This window comes from Phalaenopsis equestris, unplaced genomic scaffold (genome assembly GCF_001263595.1).
Source record: "Phalaenopsis equestris unplaced genomic scaffold, ASM126359v1 Scaffold221935, whole genome shotgun sequence".
NCBI classification, from domain to species: Eukaryota; Viridiplantae; Streptophyta; class Magnoliopsida; order Asparagales; family Orchidaceae; genus Phalaenopsis; species Phalaenopsis equestris.
Window position 1 is genome coordinate 34,037 of NW_018240125.1, and position 20,058 is coordinate 54,094.

The window sequence follows — 20,058 nt, forward strand, 5'->3', positions numbered from 1 at the left end:
GGGCAATTAAAACATCATAGGAGAAAATGTAGTTTTTTCAAATTTTTATTTAAATTAAATAATTATTTAAACCTAGAAAAATAGGATTTTAAATATTGATTTTTTTAATCAATCAAAGTAAAATTTTTGTTCATGACAAAAATTATTAGAGGTTCCGCTAGGTTAGATAAAGCACTTAGGCAAAATATCATGATTTTTCAAATCAAATTTTAATTATTATTTAATTATTTATTAACTTCAAAAGAATGTTTTAATTCTTCAGAAAATATAATTTAATTAAAAAATTTATTTTTTACATTTTATTGAACCTCTCAGAGTCCAGAGAAATCAGAGAAACAAATTTTATATTTTTATGATTTTTAATTTATTTATTATATTTATTTTAATGAGAAAAATAGAAAATTGCATTTTAAGTCCTTAAAAATATATTTTTAACTTAGAAAAATTAGGAAATTTATTTTAATGAGTAAAAAATGATTAGGAAACTATTAGGAACATTTTTGAATTATTTTTGTATTTTTAGAATTTTTAATTATTTTTAATTTAAAATATAGCTTAAAAATGAAGTGTTTTCTCAAAAATAATTTTTATTTTTCCAAAGTGTTTCTGATCACAAAGAAATTAGAAAAAGTATTTTTTATAATTTTTATAAGTGTATTTAATTTAATATATATATTTTTGAACAAAAATACAATGTTTCTTTAAAAAATAAAATTAATCAAATAATTTCCAAATTTTTACAGTGGGTTAACATGATTTTTACACACAATGTGGAATTGATTTCATCATTTTTTTAATTTTTTAATTTACATAAATTAATACAAGATATACACGCTTAATTAAATACATTAATGTACAAAAATATTCAAACCATTATAATATTTTTCCTAAGCTTCTCTAACCACAAGAAACCTACTAAAATTTATCCCATGATTTTCCAAGTCGTATTTTAATTTATATAATTAACTTAATCCAAAATAGTATAAGCATAGAGATGTCTTGTGACCTTGGAAAAATCAAAGAACATAGCCTCTGATATGGGGAACAAATCCTAAAAATTTCAAGTATGGTGAGCAATGCTTGGTCATAATGAATGAAAATACTACAGAGGCCATTTAATTAATTAAAAATGAAAGAGTTGATAAATAATTTTTATTTTTAGTCCACATTATTTTTCTTTGTTCACTTAGCAAGATGGTATTTTTAATTTATTTTTATGATTTTTCTATGAAAAGATATGAATTTTCAAAGTTCTGGAATTTAATTAAATCAAGAAAATCCTTATTTTTCTAGTTATCCACGAGGCCCCCACCTCATCCTCGTCCTCTTCGAGCTTTCCATGTGGGACTCGCTATTCGAAGTATCCAGCCATGTAGCCGCCACACATTCCGTGATTTGCGTACCATCCTCTTGTTTGGCTCCATCACGACCGTCCATTGAATAAATGCGGAAACGGATGAAATCCGTTCATCGTCCCCAATCTTCCTAACCCAAGAGCTATTAAACTTCAAACCTTAAAATCTATCTCGATACTTAACCAAATCACTTTAGGTTTGTTCCTACACCTTCATCTACTCAAGGCAAACACTTCCATACGATTTATACAATATGAAATACAGTAAATACATATGAAGAATCAATTTAAGCTTGGATTAGGGTGAGAGCCCAAAACCTTTGTCTGAGAGGGGAGGCCTCACTTAGATGGTTGTAGGATCTTTGAATGAGTCCAACAAACCTCCAAAAGAAGTCTTGAGCTGCGGCGAATTTCTTAGGTATGATTTCGACCAAAGTCGATTTCAGGTGTTGGTTTAAGGCCATGCTAGAGGATCTCTGTGATGGGGCTTTTGTGGGGGAATCAGCTTCTTTCACTCAGGGGATGGTGTGGGCACAATTAATTGAAGTTTGGTGGAGTGTGGAGCTGTGGAGAAATCCGTCCTATTTTTTCGTGAATTTTGAACTCAAAATTAAGCTCTCACAGGGAAATCTAGAGGGGGAAAGTGGTGGGCTTGAAACTAGAAATTCTTGGAGAGTGTTTGGAAGCAATTGAACATAGTCTCCCCAAGGAAATTTTTTAGTTCCTATTTTGTCCATGGAGGAGGTGGCTTAAATAGAGGGGGAATGGATGGCTACCAGGGCCAATTAGTGGATGCAAAACAATGCTTAAGTGGAGGATTAAAAAGTGTTAAAGCTAATTGGAGCTAGCCAGCTTGGATGGGTGTAATTGGGTTTGGATTAAGGGATGGGGGCTCTCAGTTTTGGCTCCTCTGCTAACTAGGGTGGTTGGCCAAGGTAGGGAGGTGCTCAAGTGGCTCAACGACCTCAAAAGAATCTGTCACAACAATTAATTTGGGTTGGTGATGGGTTTTGGCAAAGATCTCTTTGGCTTAAGCAATTTAGGAAACAAATCCCTTGATTTAGGGGACCTTTGGTCCCTGACTCACCTAGGGTGGGCGAAGTGGGTCTAGCCTGGTCACTAAGGTCCAGAAGGTGGTTGTAGAGGCTTTAGTTTGGTAAATTTGGCATGGCTTGGTCAATTTTGGTGCATGAGTTCAACTTGGGTCAAATTAGATTGAAGTTGGGTTTAAGTTGAGCTAGTCACGACATATGACTCAATTGATTAAGCAACTTGGTGTAGATTATTGTCACAAAGAGTTTAGAAAAGTTTTGGAGTGATTTTGTATTGATTTGGAGGTTCAATTTGAAAGAATTTAGACATTTGTTCAATTTTGGGCATTTGGGTAAGACTTGGGTTTGAGTTGGGCTAGAGTTTTGCTAAGGCCTAATTGATGGTGCATATTGGTCCTAAGGATTGTCATGAAGAGTTTTATATAGAAATTAAATGGAAGTTTTGGGGCTATGGGGTTCAATTCGGTTGAATTTGGGGACATGGCCAATTTGGCGCAAAATTGGGGGTTTTGGTCCAAGTTAGTTTTGAGTGAAATTGAGGCTTGACCAAGGCCAATTGAAGGTTACATTTGATATTTGGAAGTATTTTGAAGAGTTTATGATGCAAAATTGGGGTAATTGGATAGATTTAGGGTTCAATTGAGTGAGATTTTGATTTTGGGTCAAATTGGGGCTTTTTTATTTGAGTTGAAATTAGATGCCAGTGCAGGTCAATTGTGCTTAGATTTGGTTTAAATCAAGCTTATACATGATGAATTTGATTTTAGAACTGAAATTGGAGAAATTTGGGATCAAATTAGTGGACGTTGAGGGTGAATTGGGGTAGTTGGGTCTTTAAAAGCAATTTGGGGCTTTTGATCAACATAGGCCAAATTGGTCTAATTAAGCTCAATGGAGTGTTTCAAATTGATTTTGGGGACATTTGAAGTGATTTGAAAAACTTTTGGGCAATTTGAGTCATTAAGGGTATTTTGGTAATTTTAGCAAAATGAGGGGTATTTTGGTAATTTTGGGATGTTTTGGGTAATTTAGGTAGTTTGAAATAGTTAATTTAGGTAGTTTGAAATTGGGTAATTTAGGTAGTTTGAAATAGTTTGAAATGATTTCTGGATAAATTTGGGTATTTTGGGTAATTTTAGAAATTTTGAGGTTTCAAGGGCAATTTGGTGAATTGGGTGGATTTGGGGGCAAAAGACAGCGTTTAGTATCTTGGTAAAATTGGGGTGTTAATTACCCTACATGAGCCATGAACCAATAGAATTCCCTACTTTGGGTCCTTAATGCACTGGTTTTAGCTAAACCCTAGTTTTAGCTAAACCCTAGCTAAACCCTAGCCTAGGGCTAGTGGGTCTATGGGACCATCTACATGAGTCTCCCAAAGGGTGAAATGATCAAAATCAAGTAGGCTTGAGTTTAAGGTAGTGAGTGGAAGTGTAATGTGCAAGTGTGTGTGTGTGAGCAACCAAGACCACACCACCAGGGGGTTTACCCTAAGGCCAGGCAGTCTTATGGGAACTTTCCTTGAGCTCCTCCATATTGACCCCACTTACTATGTGCTAGAGGTTAGGACCAATATGTGAAACTTCAGGTTGAGCAAAGAAGAGTTTAAAATTTAAAATTTCTAATGGTGGGGTTCCTTTCTAGTCCTCTAGGAATAGTCAACAGGAAAGTCCAATGGCTAGGCCCTAGGCTACTAAAGAGGAAAAACTAGACCTCAACCAAAAGTGAGGTCAACACTTGCATGAAATTTAAACTATTTGACTCTTAAAAATTAGCTTTTGAAATTGCCTAAGTAGACTCAAAACGATACTTACTCTTCAAGATTATTCATCTATAAGTAGTCATATAATCGTCAAACGTATTCACCACACGACTAAAAAGTTTTGTCAAAAAGCACATCAAAGGTACTTTGCCTCAACTCGAGTCAGTCAAAGTTTCCGACTAGAGAATAATTTCCCACCAATATTTTCATTTTCACATCTAGAAATATTGAGCTCAATTTTGTATTTTATAATTTTTTTAAATGGGTAGCCGTTTATGTAATACTGGTCTAGGTTTTTGCTTATAGAAACTCAAGCGTGCATGTTGTATAATTAGTTAGCTTAAAACTCTTTCAAAAAAAAAAAAAAAGATTTTGGAGATTTTGGCTCCTTATCCTCCCCTTGGCTTCAGTTATAACCTATGACGACAAAGATAAATCATCATCCTAAACATTATATTTTCTATTCCATGGACTTGAGTTATAATATTGTCATATTTTTCTAAAGTTATCTTTAAATCAAGCAATTATCTTAATTAAAATTTGAGATATGTTATTTATGTTTGCTTAGGTTCATAATCAATCACATATTGACTCAAATCACAATAAAATAGATGATCCCATGCTTTCACATTGATTGATTAAAAAATTAAAATTTCATGAAAGTTCAAATCAAATTTAACCTAAGAAAAAAGATCCCAACATTATTTATGTGAATAAAGAGGGAAACATCTTGAATATAAACTTTAAATTTATTTTGGGAGAAATAAATCACTTATATAATTAGATAGTATATTATATTTATTTTTAAGTAAAATTTAAAATCTTTATATTCATCCACATCAATTTGGGAAGAAAACATTATCCTAAAATTTTCTTTTATTTATATTCTTAATGATCATCTATTTTTTTGGGTAAGTGAGAGCACACGCCCAAGCAATATCGTTAAATATAAACACTTTACTTATATATTGAAGAGAAAAGTAGGCAAAACAATACATAAATGAGGGAAAAATATAATAAAATGGGCATGTGAATGCCAACAGATGAGCTCAAAACCCAAAATGCCATGTGGCTTGCTCTTGATTCTTTTAAGTCAAATGAACTCTCCTTCAACCCATAAAATATAATATGGGATTATAGTGGTGAAAACAAATAAGTGAAATGACAAGATTCTAGTGAAAATGATATTAATTAAAACCACTGAAAAGAAGTGCTTAAATGAGAAGTCTAGAGATCTGCAAGGCCCCCAAACAACCAAAATAGCCATGACAACTAAAAAAAATCATGGAAAATGTGCTCCAAGCCTAAAGAACATAAGGCGGCAGAAAGAGCCCAAATAGTACTTGTTCTTATATCACAGTGGCAGTAAATAGAAATAAACATAGAAGTATGAAGCCATAGAAGACCACTAAGTAGGCAAGGGTGAAAGAAATAATTCAATGAATTGGAATAATGGTTGAACAATAAAATACAACACCATAATGATAAAACCAAAAGAGATTTTCCTACAAAAAATCAGAGAGACATAAATCTACAAAATCTATGCACTTCCTTGATAAAAATAAAAATTTAATCTTTACGTTTCCATTTCCTAGATTTAATCTTAATGGTCCAATGCATCTTTTTAGTGAGTATCTCAATGTAGAGCTATCATTCCTAAAAAAATCCTACAATTCCTTTCAACCCAAATATGATGAACAAGATTGTGAACAACCATGATATAAATCCTTTTCAGAATAGTGGTGTTAAATGAGTTAGGGTGCCAAGGACTTGCACTAAATTAATTTTAGCTAAAAATCAACCCATCATTTAGAATGCATCTTGTAAGGAATGGAAACGGTGCACTCGAAGTAATGGTGGTTATGAGTTCCCCAACTAGATTGGCAAAAAATACACCAAGGGTTAATAATAATGCCTTCGCTGACGAGAACATCCTTGATTTTTACTCCACATTCTATAGTTTTTCAAATGTGTGAAGCGAGGAGTACCATTCAAACCAAATCAAGTTGAACCACTTTACTTTTGGGAGGACCACATATTCAAAAAAATAAGTGAATTTTTGAAAGTAGTAATCTTAATTTTTCCAAAAGCAAGATAAATGATTATCCACAATTCCAATATTGGTAATCTTGTGCATCGAGGTGGAGCATTAGAGTTGACTATAAAAAACTAATCCCCATTAAAAATAACATCAGTGATTTTGGTATTGAGAAGAAAACTAAATCAATTTAAGACTTGCTTACCATAAATTTCATAAAGAGAAGATTCCATAACTCATGGATCAAATTAAAATTATAGATTACTGTTCAGACTAACAGAAAAGGAGATGTAACCTTTTATTATAACAATAATTTTAGTAAGGTCTCTCCGGAATGAGGAAATTTTAAATCTACTATTGGACCAAAGAGGCCCATAATGGTTAATATCCCACTTGGAGAGAAAGAAATTAAATGTATATAATCTCCAAATGATTTTGGACTTACACATGAGGTTAGTAGTATCCATTCTGGGTAAGCCTATCCCACTATAAGGTTTAGGATGAGTAACCTTCTTCCAAGTTATGTTGTGATTCTTCCTCTTCACCCCATATTTATGTAAGAAATTATTGAATATAGAAGAATTTTTCTTCCTCAAACCTTTGGGGCGTGTAATATATCTAACCAAAACTATATATAGTTCCAAATTGTGGTTTTAATCAATTCGAATCTCCGAGCATTAAATAAGAGTTTTTTGTTTTCATCAAGAAAACATTTGTACATTCTATTAAACGATTTTTACAATGCATAGTAGTCACTCTGGTGGGCTTTATAACCACTCCTAAGTAGTCCCAAGGAAGAGGAGTATTGAGAAGTCCATAAGCATTGCAAAGAAGTTCCCAAATAGAAGTATCCATAGAATTAGCAAAATATAAAACATTTATTATTGTTAGCACTTAGATTGGACGTCATATGTAGGAGTGTTGAAGCATATGAGAGTTAATTAATGGTGGTGATGTTTGCCTTGTCAAATACAAGGTCATAGGCATAGATGATACTGGAAAAATTAGAGTTTGTAGGACTTGAGGAGACAACCAAGCTATATCCCAAAGCCCTTATTTTCAACCTGTAGAACTTAAGGAGGCAATGAAAATAAATAGCACCTTTGTGAGAAAACAATATTAGTGCACCACACCTAAGAAGCTTCGCTATAAGTATCTTGCATATTTCTCGCTTTCTCAGCCGTCCCGCCTCCTCTCCCTCATCCTCTCTCTTTCTCCCACACACACGCGCCCACGCGCCCACGCGCGCTCGCATATACACTCACACACGTTTTGCTGTCGATCTGCTAATTGGTTGATCCGCCATGGAGACGCAGTCGGCGGCAGCATACCCTCATGGGGCCATGGAGAAGCGCCCTAGAAAGAGGCCGAGGCTGACCTGGGACATGCCCCCTCTTCTACCGCTCGTGGTCGAATCCTCACCCTCTCTCTCTCTCTCTCTCTCTCTCTATTTCTATTGTGTGTTTATGATCTTTATCTTAAGTTTGCTCTAATTACAGGTTTGGCCCTAAGTTTTGTTTCGTCTCTTGCTTTTTTTGGTTGCCCGGCTATCGGATCTAGTTACTTTCGTTGTTCTTCTCATCGGAATTTCGTATTTTCTTGTAAAGCTACGCTGGATCATGAATTCGCAAATTTATTGTCTGCTCTGGTGTTTTTTTTCTATGTTCAGGTCTTCAGTGAAATTTTCTCAGTGTTGCCCTATATCTCTTAAATTTCTTTTGGACCAAGTTAGGGCTTTTGATGAATTTCGTAGTTTCTTGTAAAGTGTTTTATTCCTTTTTGTCCTGTTCCTTCGAATAATGTCTGGATATACTGTTAGATAACATGCATTCTGGGAAATCTGAAACCTGTATATTTTTTTGAGCGCGTCAAGGAAGTACTTTTGGATATTTTAATGTTTTTTTTTTTCATTTGATCTGACTTGTTAACGATGTTGATTTTTGCAATCTATTGCCTTGTAGGTCAAAGGTTAAAAAGATGCTCGTTGCCAATTTGGATCAAAACGGCCTATCTATTACTGTTAAATGAGTGCCCCTAAAACAAAAAGCTAGAACCGTTAATATTTGTATGCTTTGTTCGCTATCATAAGTGCTTCATCAGTTTCGCATCGGATTGTTTTTTTAGTTCATTTCTTTCTCAAAGCCTATCAAAGCAGCAAATAAAAAAAAAAAAAAAAAAAAAAACAAACAGTGTGCCATTATTTACTTGTTGGGGGTGTAACTGATAGAGATGTAAAATATTTTAGCCAGTCAAACAGCTTACATGAAAAAAATGGTAAGGTTAATAGTCTCAAGAAATTTTCTTTATGCAGGCACCTTCTACTCTGTACTGTAGACAGGAATTTGTGAATGGTTATGGTGTAAATTATGCAATCTCGTCCTACTACTACAATGAATTGCATCATCATGCATCTCCTCCCTGGAGAGCGGATGATAAAGATGGCCATTATGTGTTTGGAGTTGGCGAGAATCTAACACCCAGATGTAATATCTTGGTCCTTCATATATCTCATAGACTTGAGTTTCTGTATTGAGTTTCAATGTTTAGAGTATACATTGCTGCAAATATCAACTTATGGGTTCTTCGTTTACTGGATTCTGGGACTAATTAACTGCATTTAGTCTGTTGTATAACTGTATACCCAACAAATTGCGCTACTGCTTGCTATTAGCTTTCATTTATAGTTAGAAAGATTTGCATACATACCACTTTATTGCTATGTATTTACATATCGAACATCTAAACTTCAATTTTTACATATTTTCTTTCTACGCATCAAAAGGTGTATTTCACTTTTAAAAGTTAAAATAGTGGTATTTTTGATGTGATATGAAAGATTTAGGTGTGATAAATGTAAAAATTGAAATTTAGGTGTTAGATATGTAAATACATGGGAATTGGGAGGCATGTTTACCGTCTTTTATCTTATGGGAAAAAAATATCATTAGCTTCACTGCCATCTTTTTCTGTGATAATTCTCTCCCTGTTTTTAATTTTTTGTTTTTTTACCTCTTATAGTTCTAATTTTCTTGACCTTCTATGAATTATTAGACTGAGTTATATTTCATTTCTTTTTATTCCCAGATAGAATACTCAGCAAAATGGGCGAAGGTTAGTTCCATGTGAACCTTTTAAATTTCTGTGTGTGGTCAACATGTATTTGTCTTGCTATATAAAATTAGTTACATGCTTTCATGTTAAAACCATAGAGGCACGCTGTTTTCTATTATGTGATACAAACTGGAAGGATAATTTAAAGCTATCGAAGTGAAATAATTAATCTGTTTTGTCATGTTTAAACTCCATGAGAATTTCAATTTCTTATTATCTTTTTTTTTTGCATTTTGCAGTTTATCTTCTTGTGTTTAATTTTTGTACTGTTCCATTTTTAGGTACCTTCGGTCAAGTATTAGAATGCTTGGACTTGGAAAGGATGGAACCAGTGGCAATTAAAATTGTGCGTTCAATTTTGAAATACCGTGAAGCTGCCATGATTGAGATTGATGTTCTTGAAAGGCTTGCAAAACATGATCCTGGCGGTTCTCGGTAAGGTCCTTTTACATTATGCGCATAGCACTTTGTATTTTAGAATATTAAGATGAATTTGCATTTTGGGTTATTCCCTGCAGTTGTGTACAAATACGGAATTGGTTTGACTACCGTAATCATATATGTATTGTAAGTAAATATATTCTAATTTAGTTATCGAATCCTTGGCTGGAATAAACAGAACTATAACAGAAATTTGCTTTTAATTTGTTTTGAAAGGTTTTTGAAAGGCTTGGTCCAAGCTTATATGATTTTCTTCGGAAGAATAGTTATCGTTCTTTCCAGATTGACCTAGTTCGGGAGCTTGGGAGACAGCTTTTGGATTCAGTAGCTTGTGGGTGGATTGTATTTCCTCCTTTAATTTTGTCTTTTTTTCTTTAGCAAATTTGTTAAATCCTTCTCATGTTCTTATATGTTGATATTGTAATTTGTACTTTTTTTTTCTTTTTTTTTTATTTAGTTATGCATGAATTGCGGCTTATTCACACTGATCTAAAGCCTGAGAACATCCTTCTTGTTTCATCGGAGTACATTAGGGTCCCCGATTATAAGGTGAAATGCTATAAATATTTTTTACTGCATTTTTCTTATTGGCTATGAATTTTGAAATGTTATGTAATGATGATTAGTATTGAAATACATACATTAAATGCAGTAACTGCATGATTTTTTTCAGCATTTAATTTTTACCGTTGTAGATGCAAACATCGTCAAGATACTCTAAGGATGGTTCATCTTTTAAGAATGTACCGAAATATAGTTCCATTAAACTTATTGACTTTGGGAGTACATCATTTGAACATCAAGATCATAGCTATGTGGTGTCGACACGTCACTATAGGGCGCCTGAAGTTATTCTTGGTGAGTTAGACCTTTTATGCAGTTCATTTTTATCTATTCTGCTTTGATGTCCAGTTGTCTGATATATATATATATATTTTTCTTTTTCCCAAAGGACTTGGATGGAACTCTCCTTGTGATTTATGGAGTGTTGGCTGTATCTTGGTTGAACTTTGCTCGGTAAATTCACCACTGCTATTATTTTTCTTTCTTTGTTTTTTAGGAAAGCTTATCTTTTTATTGTCTTTTACACAGTATTTTGATTGTTCATTGGTCTATTAACGGATATGGATATGGGGACACAGACACATGTTACTTCTATCATTGAAAATATAGGATATGGATATGCGTTGGACACTATATTATAATATGAAGTAACATTTATATGCATATCACCCAATTCAGATATATTTACTTGTAACACCTAAACTTTGCTTTTAACATTTAAACCACCCAAATCTTTCATATCACATCTAATATACCACTAGTTTAACATTTAAAAAGTGATCCACTTTTTCTTGCATTGTTAAGGTGCCATATATGTAAAAATTAAAGTTGAAGTGTAGATATGTAACTAAATAAGAATTCAGTGCTATGTTTGTAGAGTTTTCTATTATATATTATTAAAAAATAGATAAAAATAAATAAATAGTAATGTTGAACAATAAATAAAAGAAAATGAGATAATAAAAAAAAATAGTAACATAACATTCAAAAGCTAAAAAATTCATAGAAGCTAAAAAAATCATAGATATTATTTAGTTTATGGTATAGAAATAGTAAGCATTCTCTAACTTGAAGTATATCTTGATATGTTTAACTTTTAAATAAATATAGAATAATTATTTTAAATTTAAATTTTAAGATTAAATGTTTAAAAATATATTTAAAAGATTTTAATTCATTAATTTATGGCACTTATTTAACAAGCTTGTTCTTTTTTTTTAATATTATTTAAAACAGATAGATTTTGTCGTGTTCGTCATTAGACTTCTTAATTAGGAGTATCCTTCATAATAGTTCGTTGCATCTTTATCGGAGGCGTGTCCATGTTTGATATGTTTTTGACATTGCACTGATAAATTATAATTTTAAACTATATTATTCAATCTGTTTAAGTTGATAATGGAATATCAATGGCTTTGGCATTCTTCCTTTTGGTTAATCTATTGATGCAGGATGATCTAGGATTTGGGTTTCTTAGTGCAAATAATATGATTTATTTTATGAATTCATGAAAAGGAACATGAGGATTGACGCGGATCACAAGCCATCACTTACAACAACAACAACAACAAAACCTTTATCCCACTAAGTGGGGTCGGCTACCTGAATCCTTTTCTCCATGGCGGCATATTGAGTGTCATATTTTCACCGTCACTTTGAACAATAGACCCGAGATATCTAAAGTGTTCACACCTTTTAATAATTTGATCACCTATAGTTAAATTTCTGTCACTGGAGCTACTAGTACTAAAATTACATTCCATGTATTCAGTTTTAGTTCTACTCAAACGAATGCCTTTAGATTCCAAGGTAGACCTCCATAATTCAAGTTTTTTCCTGCGCTTTTTCTCTCGTCTTATCCATGAGAGGATATCATCAACAAAAAGTAAGGTACATCCTCATGTAAGTGTCCAGTAAGACCATCCATAACTAAAGGCAAATGATATGGGCTTAAAGCCGATTCCTGATGTAAATCTACAGAAAAAGGAAAATATTTGGTCAATCCTCGTTCTGTTCGAACACAAGTAACAACTCTTGTATACATATTTTTAATGACTTGAATATAAGTCATAGCAACGCCTTTCTTCTCAAGAACTCTCCAAATGATATCTCTTGGAACCATAACATAGGATTTTTCTAAATCAATAAAAATCATATGTAGATCTTCGTTATTATCTCTGAAGTTCTCAACCTAAATGTATAGCTTCCATAGTAGACTTGCCCGACATAAATCCAAATTGATTATGAGAAACCTTTATAATACGTCTTAACCTATGTTCAATTACCCTCTCCTATAATTTTAATGTATGACACATATGACACATCAACTTAATTCTAATTCTTCTATAATTTGCACACTCTTGTGTATTCCCTTTATTCTTTAAAATGGGGACCAAAATATTCTTTCTCCACTCCTCTGGTATTTTTTTAGTTTTTAAATTAATATTAAAGAATTTAGTTAGCCAATAAACTCCTAAATCTCTGAAATATTTTCACACTTCAATTGGGATATCATCAGGTCCTACAGACCTTCTACCATTTGTTTTCTTTAAAGCGTCATCAAATTTTTTTTTATTAAAGTGACGGTAAAAATGAAATGTTTTATTTTCTTATTAACGGTATTAAGATCACTAAGATCGCTCGTATTTTTCGAAACTTCATTAGAAAGCTTATCAAAATAACACACCCACTTATTTTGATTATCTTTTTCTAAGAAATATATTTTTTAATTTTCATCTTTAATACACTTTACTTGAGTTAAATCATTACTTTTCTTTTCTCTTTGTTTGACTAGTTTATGCATTTTTTTTTTACCCTCCTTAGTATCTAATCTATTATAATAATCACTAAAGGTAGAATTTTTAGCATCGCAGATTATTCTCTTAGACACCTTACTGGCTGTTTGATATTTTTTCTAGTTCTTTAAGCTTTTATATTTAAACCAATTTTTATAACATAACTTCTTATATTTTATTTTTTCTTGCACATTATTCCACCACCAACTAATTTTATTTATAGAAATTTTTTCTTTTGATTCTCTAAGTACAATTTTTTTCACTTGTTTAATAATGTTTGTTATTTTATCCCACATAGAAATTGCTTCTTCATGAACATCTTAAATTTTGAAATATTAAATTTTACTCATAAAAACAACTTTATTTGTTTAGGTACCCTCCTCTATTTCTACGACGATGATTTTTAGTATTCTTTATTTTACAATTTTTCATCTTAAAATCTAGAATTAATAATCAATGTTGAGTACTTCAATCCTTATTTGAAATAACTTTAACATTTTAATATTCTCGATGATCTCTTCTTCTCATAAGAAATAATTAATTTTTATTTTATTAAATTCATTCTTATAAGTAATAATATATTCATCTCTTTACTTGATAAAATATTAGCAATAACAAAATCATACGTTAAAGAAAAATCTAATATAACTCTACCTTCTTCATTAATCACTCAAAAATCGTAGCCACCATGAATATTTCTAAAATCTTCTACCACTTTACCAACATGTCTATTTAAATCTCCCCCAATAAAAATTCTTTCTTCAAGAGGTATCATTTGTATTAAGTTTTCTATGTAGTTTCAAAATTTATCTTTAGAACCTATATCTTAACCTATTTGAGGAGCATAAACACTTATAATATTAAAAATCTTAGATCAACAATAATCTGAAGGGTTATAATTTTATCTCAAACTCCATTAATTTTTACAACATTATATTTCAAAATCTTATCTATATTTACACATACACCATTTCTTGTGTAATTCTTATCTGAATACCAAAGTTTAAAACTTAAGTTATCAATCTTCTTCGTCTTTTCTCCAACTCATTTAGTTTCTTGAACACATAAGATATTTATCTTTCTATGAATCATAATATCAACTAATTCCATTAATTTATTAGTGAGAGTATCTATTTCAAGATCCTATCCTGATATTAGTTTCATGGAATAGCTTCTTTTTCTATATCCGTCCGTAATGTGAGAACTCTTGCTTATTTGACACTATACCCATTGCCGGTGTAGCGGCCTTTACACACTTTTCATTGTATTCAGACCATACAACGCGTCGCTTCCAGTAGATGCCTTACCACTTACACAATGATCAAATGGATTCATGTCATGATTTTTTCAACAAGTTTTATGCTGGTTGTCGACTACCTAACGTAACCCGTCACTTTTCATAGTTGGAATTGGGATTGACAATGACAGTGCTTGAAAAATCTTTAAAATAAACAATTAGTACAAGCCTAGAACCAAGTTGATAGTGAAATGATATAATATGCTTGAAAAATCATCAAGAATCTTAAACCATTTAAACTCAATGAGCAATTATAATTTTATGCCTAAAATTAGAATTTTAATTTATCCAAATGTGAATAAAATCAAGAATACTAATAAAGTTGAAGTGCAAATAAGTAGTGTTTAAAATTTCACATTTGGGAATTGAGGTATTTTACGTTCATCAGGTGAGGTGCAAGCCTCAAGGTGTTTGGAGCCATAAGCCTCATAATTAATAAATGAAATAAAATAAAAAGTATCATAGTACTATCAAAATATAAAGTAAGAAGTGATATATTAACATTTAAACATTCATATGAAGTAAGTAATTTGCTATACAGTTTTCTCTACTACACCATCAAGAAGTAAAAAAAGAATTACTATAAATTTTTTACCTTTAACTGACTAGGAATCAGTACTGTAGTGGTTGTTAATAAAAACATTAATCAAGCTTCTATTTTTTATACTAGACCAGCCATAAGACCTGACAGTCACTCAATCTTTTTTCAAATTATTTTAATTTCTTCAATGACTTTTCTAATGTTATTCTTTTCGTCATTTAGTTTCCAAATTCTTAGCTCATGCATAAATGGTGATTTAAGGTCAACTATAGGATCTCATAGAGCAAATCGTGTTCACATAATGGCAGAGAAGCTTCATTAAATGGAATAGCGTTTTCATATGAAAGGTTTTAATATTCATACACCTATATTCCTACAGGCTTTCTTTCATTTTTCAGGAGGCATCTGATTGGCTATTCTCATGCTGTTGTCTTTGTCATCCTTTACATTGTGCATTGATACATAGGATTTATCAAGTTATTTGTTGTTGCACTGAATACTTTGATATCATTGCTTTATTTATGTAAGTATTATCTTATATTTCACCACTTCATGCACTTTGGTGCAGAACAACGACAACAAGTTTTTATCCCACTAATTGGGGTCGCCTACTTGAATTCTTTTTCTCTATTGTCCTATTGAGTGTTGTATTTTCATTTAATTCTTATAGATTAAAATCATTTGTTATACAGTATGCCCAAATCTTTTTAGGTTTACCTTTGCTTTTCTTAACATAACTTGAATCTAAAACATCTACTCTCCTAATCAGATCATCAGATGGTCGACTTTTATTGCGACCAAACTATCTAAGATGACTCTCTTTAAACTTGTCTGCAACTTGAGCTACACTTACCCGTTCACGGATAGATTCTTTTTGCATTCTCTTAGTGTCATTCTTATAAATTTTTGGCAAATTTTACGTGGTTGTTGGCTACCTAGCGCAACCCTCCACCTTGGTGCACGATGCAAAATTTTTATGCGAGGAAAAATGGTGTTCTTCCATTCTTGTTACACCTTTTTAATCGCCTTGATGTAGTATGTGCACGTCAGATAGACATATTTTATAACTTTCTCTAAATTTGACTTGCACATTTCCCTGCTGGGTCTTTTCTATGTCCACTTTCTTTTCACTTCTAACCATGTTTAGAAAATCCTAATGAAAATCTCAATTAAAAAAAAATTAATATGCATTTTTATAAAAAAATAAACCATAAATAAAAAGGCTTAAATTTTAGATTTTGCAAAAAAAAATTGTCTAGGGTTATCAACAGGAAGGGGAGATGTGCGAGTGATTGACAGCAGCGGTGGTGAGGAAGGGAAGAGATCTTTTGACCATATGTGTAAAAGTTAAATTCAATAAAAGGTTTTGCAAATGATTGTGATTTAAAAACTTCGTTGCGTCTTTTCATTTTGCCTGAACTCCCCTGGTAGTTGGTTGCTTAAGTGCTTAAATTTTTGTGTTGCAAGAGATGTTCAGAACTACTTAATGGTTCCTAACTTTGATCCTCTGCCTATGCCATTTTTCAACATTAATTTCATAATAGAACAGATTTTATGATTTCTATATGCCTCTTTTGACAGAATTATCCCAGCCATTAGCACAACCATGGTTTGACAAAATCATCTCAACGATTAGCACAACTGTGGCATTTGTTTTTAAAAAATTTACATGATGCTTGGAGCTGTGTAGTCAGCATCTTTCCTGATTTTTTTTTTAATGTTTTTAACTACAGGGAGAGGCGCTTTTTCAAACTCATGAAAACTTGGAACATCTTGCAATGATGGAGAGGGTTTTAGGCCCATTGCCCATGCATATGATTCGGAATGCAGAGTTAGTAGAAGCTTTGAGTCAAAGTTTTTCTCTTCTATTTGATTACCTCATATGAAAACTTGAATGTTCACCCCACTTTTTTACTCCTTCAAACAGCAGGCATGCCGAAAAATATTTTAAGCGAAACTTGCGGCTAGACTGGCCTGAAGGAGCAACTTCCAGGGAAAGCATGAGGGCAGTTGGAAAATTGCCTCGTCTCCAGGTATTTGCATGTTATGTGCATATTTTGTTTGTTCAGAGGAAATTATCAAATTAATCCCTTGACTATTTAGATGTGGCTATTTTAGTCCTAGAGTTTTTAAAAATGTCAAATTAGTCCCTAGATTATTCTAATGGGTGTTAAAATAGTCCTCATTGCTCACTATTTTAACCTGCACTGATAGAGTCTAAGGACTAAATTAACACTTTTATAAACTCATGGATCATTTTGACACTTTTGTCTTTGTTCGAATGATAAACTAAATTTAAATTGTAACAATCTACTGTGCAGAACCTTATAATGCAGCATGTTGATCATTCAGCAGGTGATCTCATTGATCTTCTTCAAGGACTTCTCCATTATGATCCTGCTGAGCGTCTAAAAGCTCAGGAAGCCCTCCGCCACCCATTCTTCACCAGAGATTATAGAAGGTCTGGTTATTCTCTGTAATAGAGAGCCCTTCTTTTGTCATTCTTTAGCTATTGTGGGAACTATTGATAGAAAACGAGAATGTGCCATATTAGCTAATAGCCGGGCCTTAATTTTGAGGGTGTGCTATACCAATTTATAGGGTGGGTTTTGGGGCTACTGCAACATGGAATGTGAAAGGTTTAGTGTTGTATAAGAAGCCGCATGTATTTTTCAAAATTTGAAGAACCTGAAACGCTGACTAAGAAAATCTGATTTCTCTTTTATGGTTTGGTATTTCGGCGGAGAACAGGTAGTGTTGCTTGTTTAGCTAAACCAGTTCTTCTCAGAAAGCAAGCAGAGACAGATGAATCAAGCAGTTGGTTTTCTTCAGAAACTTGAAGCCATGAAGTTGGTTCCAGGGCTTAGCTGGGCCTTAAACGAGAAAGTTATCCGCCCAAATCTTTGATTATTTACTAGCTTGTGGGGGTTGTCTATATAACTGATCAAGCACCGGGAAGGTATGCATCTAAATCTTCCAGTTTCCAATGGCTTGTGGAAATTTCCTGAGGTGTGGTAAGTTTTTTAAGCTCTTCAAGGAAAAAATTAAGGTGGTAAACAGTTTAATAAAAATATAGTTAGACTGAACATCAAATTTTTGGATTTTAAGATGAGCGTAATATAAATTTTGAAGATTTATATAAATGCCGCACAATTCCTATTGATTTACATTTCTAAAACATATATTTTAAATAATATTTTTATACCATTTAACATGATGCTTAAACAGGGGTTTCTCACTTTTTTTTTTTAAGTTAGTAATAGTGATATTTTGTGTGATGAAAGATTTGAATATTTTAAATACATAAGAATTGTGTGACATGTATGTAAATGTCTAAATATAAATTTTTATTTGTTATTTCTGTTTTACTCTCGTCTCAAAATAAATTTAATGGCTTTGAGAATCATAACAAGAGATACTATGTTTTTTTATTTTTTATTTTGTTCTAATCCTTTGACTTCAACTAGATTGGTGATTAGCTTATATTTAGTCCTATTGAGAGATGATTGACATTCAATAAAAAAAAAAAAAACTAAATCTTGTTGGTGGTGGAATGGTTTTTTCCGTTAGCTGTGACTTAATATGAGAAAAAAATAAATTATTTGTGTATCATTTATAAGGAGTGGACATCACTTTTTTTTAAGGCATCATTATAAGGTTTGAGACATCAATAATCATGTTTATTTTAAATAGAAATTATTTATTTATTTTTTGAATGAGTGAGAAGGGGACCATGGCGGCACATTCCCTGAACTAATTTATAATAAACAAAAAATAATAACATGAAAAAACTGTACCAAATAAGTGTTTTTAAAGTAAAAATAGAGAAAAAAAAACAAAAAATTAAAATATTAAAGTACACAAAATATTGATTAAATCTTAAAAAAAAAGAAATGGTAATGTTATTGGCAGTAATCATATGCTTTGTTGTTGGAGATTGGAATCGGCTTAAATTTTTTATTGGTTGATTTGACCGACGGTTGTGCTGCTACCATGAACTCAAAAACGTCCATACAGAACTACAAAAGAGGAAAATGGGATCAGCGTGGTGATCGCTTTCTGCTCCCATTTCTATTTTAAAATTTACTACCGCAACAGTCCTTTATTCTTAGATGATTCAAGAGTATGGCCCGTTTATAGTTTATGCCTACAAGTATCTGTTCAATTTATGGTGCTCGATGAATGAAGACTGCATGAACAGGTTTGAGTAGTAAATTTTGAGTAATTGTTCAGTTCAATGTTACAAGTATTCTATGACGTTATAATTGACTGCGAACAGGATGCATAGTTTTCTCAAGGCAAGGTAAAGTTGATTTAGTTTTTTAATAATTCTGGTTTGTTAATTAATTTTTTGGAATCTAAATAATGGAAAAAATTGAAGTTTTATTGAAACGTTTGGACGAGTAATATGTACTAAGTTTTGAGGCAATTTGGCATAGGCCATTCATATTATCCCAATTCGTTTGGACCTTTTGTTTGGTGGTATTGCACACACCTATCTAATCCATATGCTGTATTTTTTTCTTTGTTTGGGGGTCATTATTGCTATTTAGATAATAATTTGCTTTAAGACTTTCATTTTAATTTATAAAGTAGTAAAACGTTTTTCAAAAAAATTAAATAAATTTGAAGCATTTTTAATATTTAAATATATTTTATTTTGTCCCTTCGAATTCGATCTTTGATACTGCAATATTTGCATTATTTTACTTTCCTTCCCAACATAGAGTATCGGGCATCTCGCCTTCAACTTCAATTATGGTACACCAGCCTGAGCCGAGAGTTTCCCAAATGTTGGTATTATCCGGATTGTGAAGTCAATTCCTTATGAGATTCAGTTAAATGAGTTGTTGCAGCGAGAAGCACATTGTTAGAACACCGTGATTGAAATAACGTGTTTCTTATTTATTGTATTGTTGAAAATAAAGAAAAGCATAATAATTTCATTTTTTGGTGGAATGTAAGGTAACAAAATTAAAAATTATATAAAACAATGATTATGAATATCCGGAATGTTATTTCAGCAGCACGGAAGGAGGTACACTCTAGTAGCGTAAGTGGCAGAAAATTTTATTTAATGAAGGCCTAAATAATCAATTTAAA

The 20,058-nt window shown here is 32.1% G+C and overlaps 1 protein-coding gene across 4 annotated transcripts; it reads left to right on the forward strand.

Annotated features, from left to right (window-relative positions):
• The first annotated feature begins 7,345 nt into the window (after nt 1-7,345).
• On the forward strand, nt 7,346-18,081 carry LOC110037600 (serine/threonine-protein kinase AFC1-like). Of its 4 annotated transcripts, none has more exons than XM_020742290.1 (13): nt 7,346-7,615; nt 8,518-8,689; nt 9,291-9,317; nt 9,599-9,752; nt 9,836-9,884; nt 9,975-10,089; nt 10,216-10,307; nt 10,454-10,616; nt 10,711-10,775; nt 16,689-16,786; nt 16,883-16,988; nt 17,311-17,416; nt 17,707-18,081. In XM_020742290.1, the coding sequence occupies exons 1-12, from the start codon at nt 7,511-7,513 to the stop codon at nt 17,365-17,367; spliced, it is 1,203 nt and encodes a 400-aa protein (XP_020597949.1). In that variant the 5' UTR covers nt 7,346-7,510; the 3' UTR covers nt 17,368-17,416; nt 17,707-18,081. The 4 variants fall into 4 exon arrangements, with proteins under 4 accessions (XP_020597949.1, XP_020597946.1, XP_020597948.1 ...); XM_020742288.1 differs by having other exon boundaries at nt 7,349-7,615; nt 17,277-17,416; XM_020742287.1 differs by lacking the exon at nt 17,707-18,081 and having other exon boundaries at nt 7,348-7,615; nt 17,277-17,698.
• Nucleotides 18,082-20,058: the final 1,977 nt, after the last annotated feature.

Coding starts and splice junctions, on each gene's coding strand:
- LOC110037600 (XM_020742287.1), top strand. CDS start 7,511: ATGGAGACGCAGTCGGCGGCAGCATACCCTCATGGGGCCATGGAGAAG. Junction 9,753..9,835: donor CATGATCCTGGCGGTTCTCG/GTAAGGTCCTTT, acceptor TATTCCCTGCAG/TTGTGTACAAATACGGAATT. Junction 9,885..9,974: donor ACCGTAATCATATATGTATT/GTAAGTAAATAT, acceptor TTGTTTTGAAAG/GTTTTTGAAAGGCTTGGTCC.